Source organism: Haemorhous mexicanus, chromosome 18 (genome assembly GCF_027477595.1).
Source record: "Haemorhous mexicanus isolate bHaeMex1 chromosome 18, bHaeMex1.pri, whole genome shotgun sequence".
Classification (NCBI taxonomy): Eukaryota; Metazoa; Chordata; class Aves; order Passeriformes; family Fringillidae; genus Haemorhous; species Haemorhous mexicanus.
Window position 1 is genome coordinate 12,153,447 of NC_082358.1, and position 16,892 is coordinate 12,170,338.

The window sequence follows — 16,892 nt, forward strand, 5'->3', positions numbered from 1 at the left end:
TTGTGCCCTCTGATGTGGGATCCCAAATTCCAGCAGGAATCCATGGCCCAGGGAGTGTCCAGACACCTCCAGAGCCCCCCAGAGCAGGCAGGCAGTGCTGAGTGCCAGGGCTCAGTGCTCTGGCATTGTCACAGCTTGTGCCTCCCCAGGAGCAGAGCAGAGGGCAGGCTGGCTGAGGAAGGATCAGAGCACGGAGAGGATGGAGCCACTCAGAGCTACCCCAGGCTTCAGGTGCAGCAGTGACACAGCTCAGGGGCAGTGTTTGGCATTTAAAAGCTGCTCTAACTTAGCCTTACTATAATTTTATTGTTTTTCAACAGAATTTTAATGTGTTTTATATCATATTTATTGTCAGTGGAAGTGTGCATCCCTGCCAAACAGGACATACCGTACATGGGTTATTAGCAGGTTTAGTTTGTAGTTAACAGTGGCTCATCTCAAACTGAAAATGCTTCTTCTGCTGAAGAAACTTTGCTCTCCTTTCTCTTTAGCCTTTTTGTATATTGCACCTGGACTATCACTGTATTGTTGTTAATTACTCCTATATTATTAATAATAAAATTATAGATAGATGTATGTTAAAAGGCTAGTTATGATGTTACATATTTCTGTGCAAAGTCAGCAAGTTAAAAAATTACAATAAAGAGGGAAAAACACATCTTTGGATCAAGTGATGGGGTCATTCAAGCCTTCAGCTGATAGCCAAGTAAGACAAACATTAAAATGCTGACACCACCTCTCCCAGGAGTCCTTAGTTCCTTCTCCCATTGCACTGACACAGACTTTGTGGTGCTCTGTGTGTCCTTACCTTCCATTCCTGCCTGGCAGTTTCTCCAGGAGCAGCTCCAGTTCCTGTGATTCCATCCCTACCTGGGACAGAACTGTCACTGTGTGGGGGCTGTTCCCCACCTCACAGCAATTCAGTAGCAGTCTATACAAGCACTTTGACAGACTTTGAATTTTATTATTTTCACACTTCATGGAGATCATCTCAATGAAGCTACAGGACCAAGAATGCCTTTTTCAAGCTTTTAACATTGCATGACTCCCTGGAATGGCAGCACCTCAGAGTCTTGCAGAGAAATGTTGATCTTGTGAGTGGATTCACCATTTTCTTCTTTCTCATCACATGTGATTCCCAGCTATCAATGTGTTATTTTTCTCACAATTATTTTTTAGTAGCATTGAGCAAATCCTCAGGTGCTTCTCCATGTCAGGCATTATTAAAATGTCTGGCTTTACATTTTTCTCAACCAGTTCTATTTGCTTTGTTATTAGCATTTAGTAACTTTTTTCTTCTTACTGTCAAGAAAGCATTAAAACCATTTGTTTGCTAAACATCAAAGTACATTGTTGCATTTCTGCCTCTGGTTGTCCAGTTTAGTAATTTGGAATAACAGTGAACCAAATTATCATTTTTAGAGGGTCAGAGCCTCAACTGGTGCAGAGTAACAACCAGCTTATACTTTCCACCAGATGGAAAACCTTAGTTGAGATCATCCTCTTGCAGACCCTGTATTGATGAAGAATTCAAATGGTTTGGTGCATAATAATTATAATCTGTTCCCAATTATCCCTGGGGAAAAAAGAGCTTTAGGAAACATGTTCATTTCCTGCAATAAGTAGTCATTTAATTAAAGAACAAAAGTAACAGGAATCAAAAATGCTTGCAGCTGTGATTCTGTTAGACAGTATATAAAAAAGAATGAAATTATAATACATTAAATTAGTTTTTAGAACATGAACTTAGGTGTTTTACAAACTAATTGTGGTAAGTTCAAAATGTCTTGTCAACGTAATACTGGATGACAGAGTGTCATGTCCATTTATGTCAGAGGCCTTGGAATGGTAAAGCCTGTACATGCACAACATCTCCTTTTCCAAGGCAGCCTGCAAACCAGTTCCACTCAGGTGGGAAAGGAGAGGAGGAGGCTCTTCCAAGTAGCTTCACTTCAGTCTTTTTCAGCAGCTTTTCCCACTCCACAGGCCAGACTCTTCTGCCTCCAGAGCTCGGGGCTGGCATCCTGTCCCCAAGTGCTGCAGAGGCTTCACTGCAGAGTCCTTCTGTCACATCAACGTCCAGGGAGCCTGCACTGAACCTCAGGGAAAGGCTTCAGTGTTCCCTGATGTGTGTTCAGCAGCAATATCAAAAAGTAAAGACAGATTCTTCTCAGAAGAAAATTTCTATGGCCTGTGAAATCTAGGAGAAATGAGAGACATTTTTCAAACCACTTTGCAATAGAATTCAATTATTTTTTATTCAATTGTTTTATGTTAGATTAACAACATTTTTAAAAGTCCACAGAAGGATTCATTCTGTTTAAAGGTACAGTGACAGTGCTGAAGAATATTAGCAACTCTTAATTTTCCCTAGCACATTCCCAGCCCTGTGCCATGACTGCAGTGCAGGTACAGTCTCAGGGCCAGTGTACCTTTACATTTCTTTGGGAATGCAATTGTAAATCCATGTATGTAGTTGATATGGGGTTTTTCTTTTAGTAAATGAAGCCATAGTTTGTCATTGGTAGCAATATTCTTCACTGTGCAATGATCTTGTTCTTTTTTAAGAGTTAAGCAATGTTGAAATGCTTCATAAAGTATGAAGAGATACTATTGGTGAAATGTTTGAGTCTTAGATTCTTCTTGCTCTGTAGGCTTGTTCTTTTGGCTGAGATCCATAATTAAAGCCCCAATCATATGTAATGCCCTAGCACTAATTGTAAATTGGAAGCCTGTTTACTCCTAATATCCTGAACAAATTTGAAAATCTCTTATTATCATCTACTCAAACTCCCCAGGCAGCTCCAATTAGGAAATGTATAGCTCAGTGCCAGACTGAAACTGCAGCCATCCCTTTCCCTTCCCACCTTCATTCCCTTAATGCAGTGAAGCTGCTTTGCCCTTAATGATGCCTTTTTGCAAATACCAGTGCCTGTGGAATCAGCTTCTCATATTGTTCCTCCTCTTGAAGAAGGGAAATGAATGTTTTGATCTGTGTTTAAACACAGTCCCTGTCACCAGTGCTGGCACATGGAGCAGGCACTGCCCTGACCATGTTCCCAGTGGAATCTCCAATCACGTGGAGAGTGACAACAACCCAGCCCTGCTCCCTTTCCTGACCTCCTCCTGACAGGGAGTTAAATGTCATTAAGTTACCTGGGGCTCCTTCCAATAGCAACTGCTCTGACAGGGAATACAGAAATCCCCAGGCTGAATCCTTTAGAACAAATCCAATTAGAACAAAGGCATTACCCCTGGGCACTGGCCTGTTATGGTCAGTGCAGTTCTGTATTTCTGAGCAGGGAATTTTCAGTGTTTCTGATAAGGCTGCAGACTCAAGTACGTTTAATTCAGAGATCTTTAATCAGTGTATTATGTTGCTCGACTTTAAAAAATCATATTGTTTTCTGTGTTATATACTTTAATTTTTTTGTCCTATCTTTGAATCTTTGGTGCAAGGAATGCCAGCTGAGGCACGCTCTGGAGAATGTCTGCAGGTTTCTTGGTATGTGCTAATAAAAGACCCCCAAAAAATCAGAAAATTGGGTTCTCATCAGAAAGAGAAACACTCCAATTTTCTTTTAATATTAACCTCCCTTTGCATATTCTCCCGCATCCAGCATCTAAGAATGCAATCCACAGGTTCAGGAGTCAAGGAGTCAGAGTTTTTAGCAGGCAGCAGAAATAAACAGCTGGAAAACTGACCTTGTCAAATGTTTGCTCGATGCATGAACCTCCATTTCATTACTTTTGTATTCATTCAGCTCCTTCCGAATTGCTGCCTAGGAATTGAAAAGAGAAAAACATGAACAAATAATTTTGTGTTTGTGAGCAAAATCCAAGACCTGCAGAGCAGAACAGTTTTCTGGGGTAGAAAAACCAAGCATTGGGTATAGCAGTGCACTCTGTGCTGGCAGAAATGCTGAATATTTGGGTTGTATGGATTGGTGACACAATACTTCTCATTTGTTATTGATTGCTGACAGGGTCACTGCTGTCTAGAAGCAATTCTGACAGAATAACACCTCAGAGCTGGTTGTCTCACATTTAATAAGATTCCAGTTAAAATTTATTAAAGATTAGGAGAAGCTGCCAAGAAATTGATCCATTTTTCAGTCACAAATGCAGAGGTGCAGCTCTGACCCTGACTTCCTGATGTGTGCCACCAGTATGAGCAGAACTGCCTCGTTAATTGAAACATGAACATTGACACAGTAAAACCAGAAAAAGTCTGTAGTAAAGGTGCATATAGAAAGGAAAAAAGTACATATAGAAAGGAAAATATAAAACCCTTCTTCTGTTGATTACTATGGAATAGCTTATTCACCATTTTAGAGAGCTTGGGAGAGCAGCTACAGGAGTAGAAGTGCTCTGTTCCTTTTCTATGAGTCCTCTAATCCCATTTGGAGATTACTGGGGAGATACTGGGATGGAAACCGAAGTGTTTGGTGTCTCAGCACAAAGCCATGTTAACAGTCCTGTTTGCCATTTTCCAGTAATTGTCTCAGCATCCTGCTCCTCCTGCTCCCTGCAGCCCTGAAACTCCCCAATGTTCTGGCTGGAATCAGGGTGAACTATTCTTACTACTCAAGCCTCTAAATGTGACACTTAAATTGGGCTGTGAATCAGCTACGTGGCAGGTATGTGATGGGGCAAAATGAGAGTTCATGCATGGGAGAATGTGGGTCCAGTGCCTCCTTGAGCATTCACAGGAAACAGGAGAGGAAATTTTTGCATGTGTGGGACAAAAGTTCCAGTCTGAGAATAAAGGTTAATACTCTATTGGCTGGAAATGGTTTGGAGCCCAAATATTGTATCCACCTTTCTGGGTGGGTGGGTAGAAGCCTTTCAAGTACTGAATAGGCTTTTTTATGACATTAGTATGATTTCAACATAAAAAATCATGGTAAAGTTTACAGAGCTGAAATGTTGCAGAGGTACTAGTCTGTTAAGAATGTGATGTATCATTACAAAGCAAGGAGAAAGCAGAACTCTGTGGTTTGTCAGTACCTTGTCTGCTGCTGACAGTCGTGTCCATGGTTTATCTGCTCTCCTGTCGTAGTCCTGTGCTTTTGCCACTTCCACATAATCACTGAATCGAATCAGGATCTTTCTGTCTCTCAGTTCATCAACTGTAGGTCTCTGGTTAAGCTGTATTCAGAAGTTTTGTGAAATAAACCCAGGGTTATTAACAAATGAATCAGTAAAAAATGCAATATTTGCTTCTTTTCATCTTGGCTCAATGTGGAAAACCACCCAAGCCTGGATACTATAGGGAAATATTTCACCATTTGGAGAACTGCTGGAGAGTAAGAATGGTTTAAATGGAGCTACAGCACAGTGCCTTTTTCATGGACAAAAGAAGAAAATATTTTAACCCAGATATTGATAAATATATTTTCAAAATGTAAAGGAATCATGATGAATTTTTAATGATCTCTGGATAATTCGGGATGCTGGAGGATGTTCTACTACAGGCAGAGGCAGATTGTCTGTGTGAGATGCTCAGTACCAGACCCACTGTAAGAATGTCAGTCTAGCCTGAACAAGTTAAAAGCATATTTGGTCTGTAATTCCATTAGGGATTTCTAAGAACAGAACAACAGGATCTCGTTCTTATTCTGAGAATATTTTAAATGCAAAAAGAAATGTGCTGTGGGAGCAGACCTGGTGTTCATCAGGGAGTCAGCTCTGCTACAAAGAGTGAAAAAGTCCTTTACCATCAATGGAGCTGACAAATTTGCCATAATACCCATTTTCTGAGTAAATTTATATGTAAATATTCTACTAAATCTCATCTAGCTGAGATAAGGTAGGTATGTCTATAATTGATATTACCAGACACTGCTACCAGACACTGCTGAGGAGGATGCATATTAAGGGAGGTTCTGTGTAATAACAACCTCTATGGCTGGGTGATATTATAGTAATTTTGCTAAATTTCTAAAAGTTAATAGCAGGTATTGCAAGATTTTACCTTTCTTGTCAGTCTCTGCTTGATTTCCCTCCTCTCCTCCTGTTCCGTTTGATCATTTCGTTCTGCAGAGAATATAAAAAAAAAGATGACTTTCCTCATGAGGAAGTTTGGTGTTTTCTCAGGTTCCAGGCAATAATGAGCACAGCCCAATGAGCAGCTGGTAGTTGTGTGTTTTGGTAATTCAGTGCATCTCTGGTGTGAGCTGGAGCACGGAGTCACCCCTCTGTGAGGACACCGTGCTGGGGCCAGTGTCAGCTCTGAACTCCACGGGGATTTAATGAAACAGCCACACCAACGCTCCACTCTGGTAAACTTCAGAAGGAAAATCAGCACACTCCATAGCTGATCAATCATCCTTTTTTACTCTCCATATTGCTGGAGCTATTCATGCTGTCAGATGCTCAGGAGTCATTGCAGCAGCTCCAGGGAGAGCCCGTTCTGTCCTCAGCCCTGCTCCCTCAGGCTGCATCACTCCTGGCACTGGCTGGCACCTTGGCTTTCCCTGACATGAGACCCCTTCCTCCTGCCAGGGCTCCTGTGCAGAGCTCTGAGCTCAGCCCCTGTCTTTGTGTGTTGTGCCTATTAACATTCCAGCCGTGAGAACTCCTACACACTGGCTCTAAAAATAGCCTGGAGTGCTGTAACACTGAGAAATAGATCCCCTGCCTTAGGAAAGCAGTTAATGGCGTTTCTATTCCCAGTACTAGCTGTTACTAAATTAAGGCGTGAGCCCGTGACCTGAACAAAGCTGCACAGCCAGAGAAAAAGGTTTAACCATTCAGGGATTCTCTGGGTACTACTCTGAGGTTTATTATACCTCTTGCATTAGATATTTCCAGTGTTAAAGCACACACGTGATTTCTACTATGTCTCCAAAACCCACTAGCACTGCAGATGGATTTCCAAGATATTTTTAACAATGGAGCATTTTTCTCCCTGATTTTTGCACTCATTAGATGACACTGAGATGCAATCAAATCTATTTAAAATAACATAGAAGTGCACAGCTCCACCTGGCTAAGCTAGAAATGTGAATCAAATGAATTTAAAATGCTGTAATGTGCTGCATTATAGTTCAGTGGCAAGGCACAAAATGTAAAGAGAACAGGTCAGCTAAAATTAGTGCTGTGTCAGGGATGAGCAGCTATTTCAGTCTGCAATGTGTAAAAGCAGAACAGGCTTTCAAAAGTAGAGGGTATTCTTAGATATAGAGACACCTGCAAGAAGCTATTCATTCAGCTTAAATTTACCCATTTTAAAGTAGATATTCCTATTTTGTATTTTTTTTTAATTAAAAATTGATAATTTTCTGTGGTGTAGTGCCTTTTGATATGATATGATAAGATATGATGTGATCTGCAGTGAAAGAACTGCCCAGAGAAGCTGTGGCTGCTCCATCCCTGGAAGCCTTCAAGGCAGACTGGTCCAGTGGAAAGGATCCCTGCCCATGGCAGAGGCTGGAACAAGATGATTTTTAAGGTCCCTTCCAACCCAAACCCTTCTGTGATTCTACAATTCTAATTCCCAAAGAAAAGCCAAAAATACACCTTTCTGATCAAAAAAATACTTTTCCAAATATAAATGTGTAGTAACTTCTTTCTATTCACTTGGATTCAGTGCTTATTTCCAGCTTCAAGAAATAAAAGAAATAGTTCTTTTACCAAAAAAAAAAAAAAAAAAAAAAAAAAAAAAAAAAAAAAAGCCTGAGATTTGATATGAAATGCTGGCAAAGGGATTCTAGAACTCAGGCATTATTACTCAGCCAGCCCAGAGAGGCTTTTCCCATCACCATCCTTCTGCCCACACAGCTCCATTCATTGCTGAGGGCTGGCTTTGGAAATCTCAGCAGAGAAGCTCCCAGTGCTGAGGGGGCCTGTGCAGAGCTGGAAGTCATTCTGAGCTCCATGGGTTCACAGTGAAGCAGGGACTGCACAGGGGGGTTCAAGTGATGCCTTCTTGGCTCTGAGTTCAGCTCTCTCTTGAGCAAGGACACATCTGACACCTGGGCTCTGATTTTAGTTCATTTGCTTTTCATGCTTGGTGGGAAGCCAGCAGAGTTTCTATGGTTAAAGGACTTGGAAAATCAACAAAATTGTAAGGAAGTGCTGGCTTTAAGTTCGCTTTTTAAGGATTACTTTTATCTTAGAAACAACTCCCTGAAGGAGATACGAAATTGCTTTTTGAAATCTTGCTGAGATTTGCTTTAAAGTGACAGTAGTTGTACATTGCAACATGCTTCACCTTTTTTTACCAAAGTTGTACAAATGTGAATTCTGAGTCCATAAAAGAACTTCTGTCTGTACTAATTATGAACATCAAAGATGGTGGGAAATGCACAACTTAAAATTGCACAAACCCTTATTACACCTGGAGGAGGTTGTGGGGATTTCACTGAAGGGCTTTTATACTGCTACAGCTATACAGGATACTCAGCTTTTATTATAATGGCAGAGGTGAATAAAATGGAAGTGGTTCTGATCCCAGCTGAACCTATATAAAGCCTGAGCAACTCAAGTCAATAAATTTGCTCCATGCTGGGAGCTCTTTAAATGAGATACAAATCTAGACCAGTATGTTTAGCTGGTATTCAGGAAGTATCTTTAATTCTGCTTTATCTTCTTTCTGCTTCATCTCTCTCTAAGCTCATTATATGAATGTATTCAAACTTTTTTATTATTAAAACTGGTCAGTTTAACCCAGATTAAGGATGTAACCAGCACACTTCAAAAAAGTAAACATAAAGGAACAGATTTTTTCAGCTATCAGCTTTCCCTTAGCCAGGAAAAAAACCCAAAGAAACAGATTTGCAGAGATTTTGGTTACTGACTCTTGAAAATCTGTCTCCACATAGTTCAGAATCTTGGGTTACTGCATTTTTCTGCCTCTCTGGTAGATGACAGGTGAAGTTGGCCAAGTTCACCCACCCATGTTGCAAAGAGGGTTTCCTTTCCTCCTCAAGCTGTGCACATGCAAAATAGAGCTCATGTTTTACTGTGGGTGATCTGTGCATTGGAACTGTACAGAAAACACTGCTAAATACAGGCTGCCTGTGGAACCCCTTTGTGTGAAATGAAATCCCAAATAACTTCAATGGCAAGAGTGTAAGGTTTTTCCCTAGAAATCACTAACAAAGTTTTGAGACACAAAATTTTAGGTAATGTGATGCTGATGGCTTTTTCCTAGTGAATTACAATCTCATGATTAAATACAAATATAACAGTGTGGGCAGCACTGCTTGTGTGACAGATTTCTGTGGCTTTATGTTTTATGCTTGTTTAATGAGAACCTATAGTTCACATCACTCTGGGTTTTGTCTCTCAGCATTACAGAGACTAAATAGCAGATGGATTTCCCTTTTTGAGATCCATAGTGGAGACAATTTCAGAGCTGTCTCTCACCTTTCCCTAATTCAGCAGTTTTAAGGGAAGGGATTATGTTCATGACTTGTTTGATCCCTTGGAAACATTCAGGAAAAGAGTTTCAAGTTTTGCCTGAATTTGAGAGATGCTGAGAACACTCCCCTGTGGCAGCACCTGTCCCAGGTCTGGGACTGTCCCTCTATTAATTCTGGTATCTCAGGCTGATCTTTGACATGGCTTTGGAAGATTTCCAGTAAAATGAACAAACAGACCTGGGAAGAATCACATCTCTGCAAGGATGCTTCCTCCTGCCACTCTACTGACAGCGCTATTCAGTGCTTGCCCTGAAAATCCATGTCTTGAAAAATGTCACTCCAGTCCTCATGGCACTGTGACACTCAGATTGTATTCCCCTCTTGAACACCAGTAACAGTGGAATCAGAATGAAAATTATATGAAAACCTGAACCTGAATGGTTCTTTTTGTTCTCCAACTGCAAGTCTTTGTGAAAAATCAAAACTTTTAGGTACAGAAATTTATCCCAGTGAAACAATTTATCTATTTCAAAATAATATATTCTGGAAATGCAATCACTAATTTCAACAGACATCTGTAAAATACTTTAGGAAAAAAAGTACTCACGTTTCAGTATATTCCTTCTTTCTAGCTCCTCAACAGCGGGTCTTTGGCTGAGTCGCCTGCGGAAAAACACCAAAATCACATTTTGTACCATGCCTGTTCTTTGGAAAGTCTGTAGAATTCTGACTTCTGGTTGGTGTTTTCCTCAGGAGGAGACTACAAAATCTCTCTCCAGGACTTGTAAAGAAGGAAAAACAAAAGAATCCTGGCAGAGAATTCTTTCTTATATTATTTTTCCCAAATGCCAGGAATGCAGGTAAAAGTTCTCCCCTAGTTTTCTCTGCTGTCAGTGAAACGCTTCCTCGAAACCTGCATCTTTTTCATCACACTTTCCAGACAGTCAGCAGGAACCAGCACTCTCCAGAGGTAAAATTCACTCTCAAGGTGGTTATCAAAGGAGTTTCAGGGAGATCTTCTGCCTCTATCACTGCCTTCACCTTTTAATCACACGCAGCAGCGCATTTTCCTTCTCTCTACTCGCACCAGCGTCCTGACAAGGGGCAGACTGGGCAGAAATAAAGCTTTCCTGTGATTTTCATCCAGCAGCCCGATGCCCCAGCTCTGCTCCTGCCTGCTGAGTGCAATTCGTGTGCTGCTCACAGCCTGGCTGTCTGCACGGAGTGTCTTGGTTCCACCTCCCCTTTTCAGTAGTGCTGCCTCAGGATTGACTCTTCCAATCATATGATCGGTGCCACAGCGATTTTATTGCGCATACTAAATGAGACTCCCCCACGAGGCACTGGGATATCTGCAGAGGATCTCAGGTAATTGGAGCCCTCCCCTAGGCAGGCACACACACACACACACACGGACACAGACACAGACACGCTGCATTTGCTGGCTTTCATGTCAGAATGCAGCCAGCAGATCGGAAAGAGCTCCCGATGCTTCCTGGCCGGCGTTCTGGCAGCGCTGAGGATTCTCATCGCCTGCTCCCAGCAGATGTTGCCAAGCCAGAGATGAAGTTACAGACACAAAGAAACACTCAGAGCAGGGACCACACTGCAAACTGCTGCAGTTGTTCCTCTGCTGGGTATATAAATGAAAAATTATAAAGCCATGCCGTAGCAGGATCTACATTTTATCAAATATGGAAAAATGAAGTAATTATTAACACACTGCAAAAAAACCACCCAGTAAAATCACCTAATTCTAGTTTTTCCTTGCTTTGTAAGCCCCACCCAGTATACCTTCCAAATCAGCTCTGTGGTCATACGTTATCAGACCAACAACTCCTCACCCTTTTTTAATTAAAGTCTCTGGAAAAACTCTCATCTTTGGCAACAGGAAAGCACCACAACTACTGCACCAAATTCACACCGACAGAAAACTTAGATAGATGAGCTCTTGTGCAGAAACACCTACAGCCTCTCATTCTCCCTAATGCTTTTTATCACCTAAGGCTTTTCTCCTGACCTCTGGGTCAGATACTCCAGCAGCAGAGGTTGCCATAATCCCAACTGAAACAGGAATGATGCTGAAACTGAAGGTTTTAAACATGTATTTTTAATTCCTGCTACCCTTGGACTCCTCCTTGCATGTCTCAGAAATTACACAAGTCTGGCTAGGTTTTGCTTAAAACAGATAAAGGGCATTTTGTAATATAAATCAGGGAAGAATGCCTTACTTGGAGAGATCCTCTGCAAGGGAAAGGTCCACCCCACCTGCTGCTCATATGCTTCTCTTAGCCATTCTTAATTACAGCCCTGCCATGTGAGATTGAGAGATTCTCCCAAATCTTTACATTAGATTTCAGAGGCCCCTTTTAAACTGGGAGATTTAAAGCCTAACAGAATAATTAGAGCAGAATGAGAATGAAAATGTATATTAATATTCTGTGATTCTGTGTGAGTGCTTTGTATTTATATATAATATGTATGATGGTTGATTATTTAAACCTTATTTCACTTTTGGCTTTCATAAATACATGTAAGTGCTCATTTTTCTGTGCACACCCTCAGCTTTACCCCCAGCAGAAGGAAAAGGTGCAGACAGACACAGGACTATGTACACATGAGAGCATTGCAGGGATTTATCCTGGGCTTTTCAGAGATACAGACCACACTTCCAAACGTTGCGTCACAGTCACAAGACTAGACATGGACTTCAGTTAAAAATAAATTTCTAACAGGGTTTCAGGAAGGTGGGGATAGAGTGAAAACACCAAGTACAGGGAGAGTCACAATCAAAGGAGAAGTGGCAGAAACCTCTGATAATGTTGTTTTCAAGGTCTGGGGACATTTCAGGTCTATTTGTTATTTCTGCTGTTCAAGAGAAGCCTCTCTGTGCCCAAAAACAACTTTCACTTCCTTCCTGAGCTGCTGTGGGGTGGCTGGGCCTGGGGAGCTGCTGAAGGTGAAGGGCTCCAGGTGCCCTGACAGCGATGGGGCTGGAGCACAGCCTAGGGCCACATGGCTCTGCTGAGCTGGCCCTGGGTGACTCGGGGCTCCAGACCCCCTTTCTGCAGGACTTTACTGCAGGCACACAGTTTGTGGGCATTGGGATGGGGCTGTGTGTGGCACACAGTTTGTGGGCATTGGGATGGGGCTGTGGCAGAGCCCCATCCCCAGTGGGCACAGGTGTGAAAAACAGGTGAGCAGCATTGAGAGCAACGAGCCATGGAGTGCCCAGGGGCACTGACCAACCACAAAGGGAACAGAGGGCACCCAGGTGCAATGCATTAACATGAGGGGTATAAAAGGCTGGGCTAAAGGATAAGAAGGGCAGATACTTGCAGCCTTCTCATGTGGTGTGGTGTTGTTCCCTACGGATTGAGGCCTTCTGAAATTTTCTGGGGATACTCTGGCTGTCGTGGCCATCTCGACTGTGACACTTCACCACTCATGAAGTGACTCCACTGCCTTGTCTGGTCACCCCTCAGAGTGAGACCCCTGTGGCTGCTGCAGGGCAGAGCCCACCCTGCCCGAGCTGCCCTGTGGGGGCCCCTCACCCCCAGGGGGGTCTGGCAGCCCCAGGAACACCTTCAGGGCCCGCTTGCCGCAGCCAGAGCGAGACAAGGACAGATCTTCTGAGAACTCCTGGCAGGGCAGGGGCTCAGCAGAGCACAGGTCATCCCTGTCAAAATCCACACCCCTCCTGAAGGAGCTTTAATGTAAGAAACCATTTTGGGTGAGTTTGTGTCTCTGCTCAGGTGAGCTGGCCTGTGCGTGCTGCACCTCCGAGCAACAGGTGCTCTGTTCTGGATATTTATTTCGTTCTCCCTGAAGCTGATAGCTGTGAAATCCTGTCTCTGGCAGAAGCAGAAACACCCCCTGTGTGCAGAGCTCAGTGAGTTTCCTCAGAAGAGACTGTCCATCCCTGGGGGGCCAGCATTCCGAGCCAGGCCTCGGGAATGCTGCCACACCTCGGGGACACAGGCCTGGGGACACCATGGCCCCGGCTCCCCTCACACCACGGGGAGCACAGCCACAACAGGGCATGGAGAGACTGAGGAGCCAGACAGCATGCTCAAATCTCATATTTAAAGGAAACAAACTCCAGCTGAATAACAATTACCAGCAGACTGCAGAGCAGGGGAGAATCAGTCCAGTGTGATGCTTGGAGGATGAAACACACACCTGCCATGAAGGAGCCCTTGTGAAGGCTGAGCCCTCAGTAATTATGGATGGTCCCCACGGGCTTTGCAGAGAGAGGATTTTGTATAAGGCAGGTGATTTTGAATCAGAGTCCTGCCTCATTTCCTGTGGCTCCAGTGAAGTCCCTGCCCCTGGCTGAGGAGGGCTCACCCAGGGCCAGCCTGGCTCCGGTGCTGCCCAGCAGCCATGGCTGGAGGTGCCATCTGAAGGCCTGAGGTGGACAGGAGGCTCCAGCACTGCTGCAACACAGCATGGTCGTGGCTGGGTGAGTCTTGTGCTTTTCATTTCTGTTCTTTTTTCACTCAGGGACTCACAGCCCCACGTGGACTCACCTCAGCAAGGTGACTGTGAGCTCCATGGGGAGCACTCACATAGTCCACCACTTCTGTTGTGTGACCCTAATGATTTCCTTTCAGCTGATTTGGATATCTATTTCTTGCTTCTTGGAAAAACAGCCAATTAATGCTCTTCTGTTCTTGGGTGTTATGAAAACCTAGGTTTGTGTATTTCTGTGCTGCCTGGTGAGGCAGGAGTGCTCCCTCTGAGCACCGGTGGGGCCAGGTCCTTTGGGGAAGATCTTGAGCCTTTCTTGAAAATGCTTGAGTTACTGGCAGGCTGCTCCGACCTCTGTCCAGCTTCCCCCAGTGTCACTGGAATTACCATGGACTCGTATGAAGAGTGCTCAGTCCAGGATTTTGTTTCCCTGTTAGTTTAAACCAAGGGATGCCAAGAGCAGCAGTGAGTGGAGCTGGACTGGCAGCACTCAGAGGTGACTGCAGCTGCCTCTGGGAAACGGAGCACAGCTGGAGGCACCAGAGTCACTTTGCTGCAAGTGGTGTCTGGGTTCAGTTCAGAGATTGCTGTGCTTGTGTCAGAAATGCTCCCAGTTTTGACAGACACCAACATTTCCTCATAATACTAATCACCCTAAGCGTGTGGGGGTAAAAGAGAATGGACACATAGTATTTTATGTGCAGCTCTTTCTCATGTTCAGAAAAATTGCAAAGATTTTGTATTACTGTTGTTCTGTGCAAAGTAAACATAAACCTTCAAGCAGCGGGGATTCTTCAGTGGTTTGAAGCCTGGGGAGTGTTCTGGGTGTATTTTCAGGCTACCTTTAGAATGTTTTCTCCAGTACTTTCAGCTCGGAGAGATGATAACGTGTATTTATTATAATCTCTAAAAAGCCAAAGACTCTGCTTGCTCCCATGTTCTCCCAGGGTTCCTCCTGTGGGTGAGAGGAGCAGGTCATTGCAAGTTAGCTCAGTCACCTGTGGCTCTCCCCAGAACACCCTGCAGGTACAGCCAGCTGGGTCTCAAGGCACCTCAGGTGCTCAGTTTGCACATGGCCTCGAGGTGTTTGTTTTCCCAGTGCAAGGTGCACATGGGAATCCTGTGACATCCATGAGCTCCCTCTGCTCTCAGAGGGACAGGGGAGCTGTGGTGCCTGGCTTGTTCCTTTGGTGGACATGTGTGGTGTATAATTGCAGCAAAACAGGCTTCCCTCTGCCATCAGAGTCCTGCCAGGATCCTGCTGGACACGAGCACAAGTGTAGATGTGGATTTGGAGTGTGGGGAAAGCCACAAATGGCTCGTCCCCTCTGGAGCAAGGTCACGTTTGTGAGCGCAGCCACTCGCACGTGTGCCTCTTACTGCTGATCAGAGATCAATATTTACTTCACACTGCCAGATTGTCTCCTCCTCATTGAAGGGAATGAATGTCTTGGGAGCACTGTTACACAAGGACTGATCATATTGGACACTTACAGGTGACAGAGTGCTCAGCAAGCTGAGGATCTGCGTGTCACCAGCACCCAGGGCTGCTGTCAGATGGACAGTGCATCAACGTCTCCTGGGAGCAGGAGCTGCTGCCACATCCTCTGCCCTCACAGTTACCCTCAGCAGGGTCTGCTTTGTCCCTCTGGGAGCTGCATCCCAGCAAAGCCACAGCAGGCTGAGGGCTTGCAGGTGTGGGCACAGGATGGCTGATGAGAGGCAAATTTGGGACAGGTACAGCCCTCTATGTACATATGGGGCTGTGCTGACTTTCCACACCTCAGACACTCCTTCCTTTCTAGTCCTCTCCTCTTATTAGTCTGTATCTCACTTCCCTGGCAGACTCAAGCAGGCATTCAAGCAGAATCCAGTGAAAAACAGCTCAGGTTTCTGTGGTTTCTTATCTGTTCCCAAAATGTGTTCCTGTTTCCCAAATATATTTTTTTTCATAGAATCTGTTGCACAGTATCTGTGTGTATGGTTGCCACAAAACTGAATTTCTTTCAGATTTGTAGCTGAAGCCAAAAGTTCCACTTTGGAATCCTGTTGCTGGTGTTAGTAAGATCCATGTGATTCTGATGATCCTCTCCAAAGGGAGGAGTGAACTGGGTAGACTTGGACACGTGCATGTGCCTGTGGACCCTGCACTGACAAGGGAGCAATCAATCCAGCCATCAGTAAATGAGCTGTAGCCAGCAGCAACTGCATTGATTGTTTCTCATGTCAGGTGGTTTTGCAGATGAATTGGGAAGGGAGGTGGTGGGAAGGATCCCTCTCACAGCCCAGGCAAAGGGAGGAGAAATGGGAGTGCCCTGGTTTTGCTTCTCATAAAGCTGCTTGTGTCTGCTGCCCATCAGGAGGCAGAGGCTCTGCCTCTTAAATAGGCAGCTCTGTTGCCAGAACATCATGTTCAATTCAACAAGAAGTTTATTTTCATCCTTCCTATAAGTAGCTGTGAAGAGGATGTGTGCCAGGGCTTTGAGTCACCCACGCACTGCTCTGTGCCTGCTTGCAATGTACAATTATGGGTAGTAGTAAATCTGTGGTGGGAGGGACTTCTCTGTTACTGTCTATACAAAATTAGAAGGCAGACACCGAGACACAAACTTGTTTTTACCCCAAGGTAATTCTGGATCGTGTAAAAAGTGGGAATTGATGTGCCAGCATTTCCCATAACAGGAAAATCATAGAATCAGGATAGTTTGAGGTGGAAAGAACCTTTAAAGGCCTCTTGTCCAACGCCCCTGTGATGAACAGGGACATCTTCAAGTAGATCAGGTTGTTCAGAGCCTCATTCAGCCTGACACGGAATGCTTCCAGGAATGGGACATCCACCACCTCTCTGAGTAACCTCTTCTAGTGTTTTACCACCTTCACTGTAAAAAGATTGTTTCTCCTATCTAATCTAGCCCAACCCAACCTTTCTTCAGTTTAAAACCATTCCCCCTGACCTATCACTATCTGCCCATGTAAAAGGTTGCTCTCCCTCTTTTTATATAACCCCCTTTAATTCCTGGAAGGCCCCAGCATTGTCTCCTTAGAAGC

General features: G+C 44.0%; 1 protein-coding gene across 1 annotated transcript in view; it reads right to left on the reverse strand.

Annotated features, from left to right (window-relative positions):
* Positions 1 to 1,605: 1,605 nt before the first annotated feature.
* Positions 1,606 to 16,892, reverse strand: part of PHACTR3 (phosphatase and actin regulator 3) — a 99,476-nt gene continuing 84,189 nt past the window's right edge. Inside the window, exons 9-13 of the mRNA XM_059862774.1 lie at positions 9,979 to 10,034; positions 5,978 to 6,039; positions 5,011 to 5,151; positions 3,706 to 3,782; positions 1,606 to 2,200 (exon numbers count right to left, since the gene is read on the reverse strand). Coding sequence (XP_059718757.1) covers positions 2,185 to 2,200; positions 3,706 to 3,782; positions 5,011 to 5,151; positions 5,978 to 6,039; positions 9,979 to 10,034 — 352 coding nt within the window. The 3' untranslated portion in view covers positions 1,606 to 2,184. The remainder of the gene's footprint in view (positions 2,201 to 3,705; positions 3,783 to 5,010; positions 5,152 to 5,977; positions 6,040 to 9,978; positions 10,035 to 16,892) is intronic.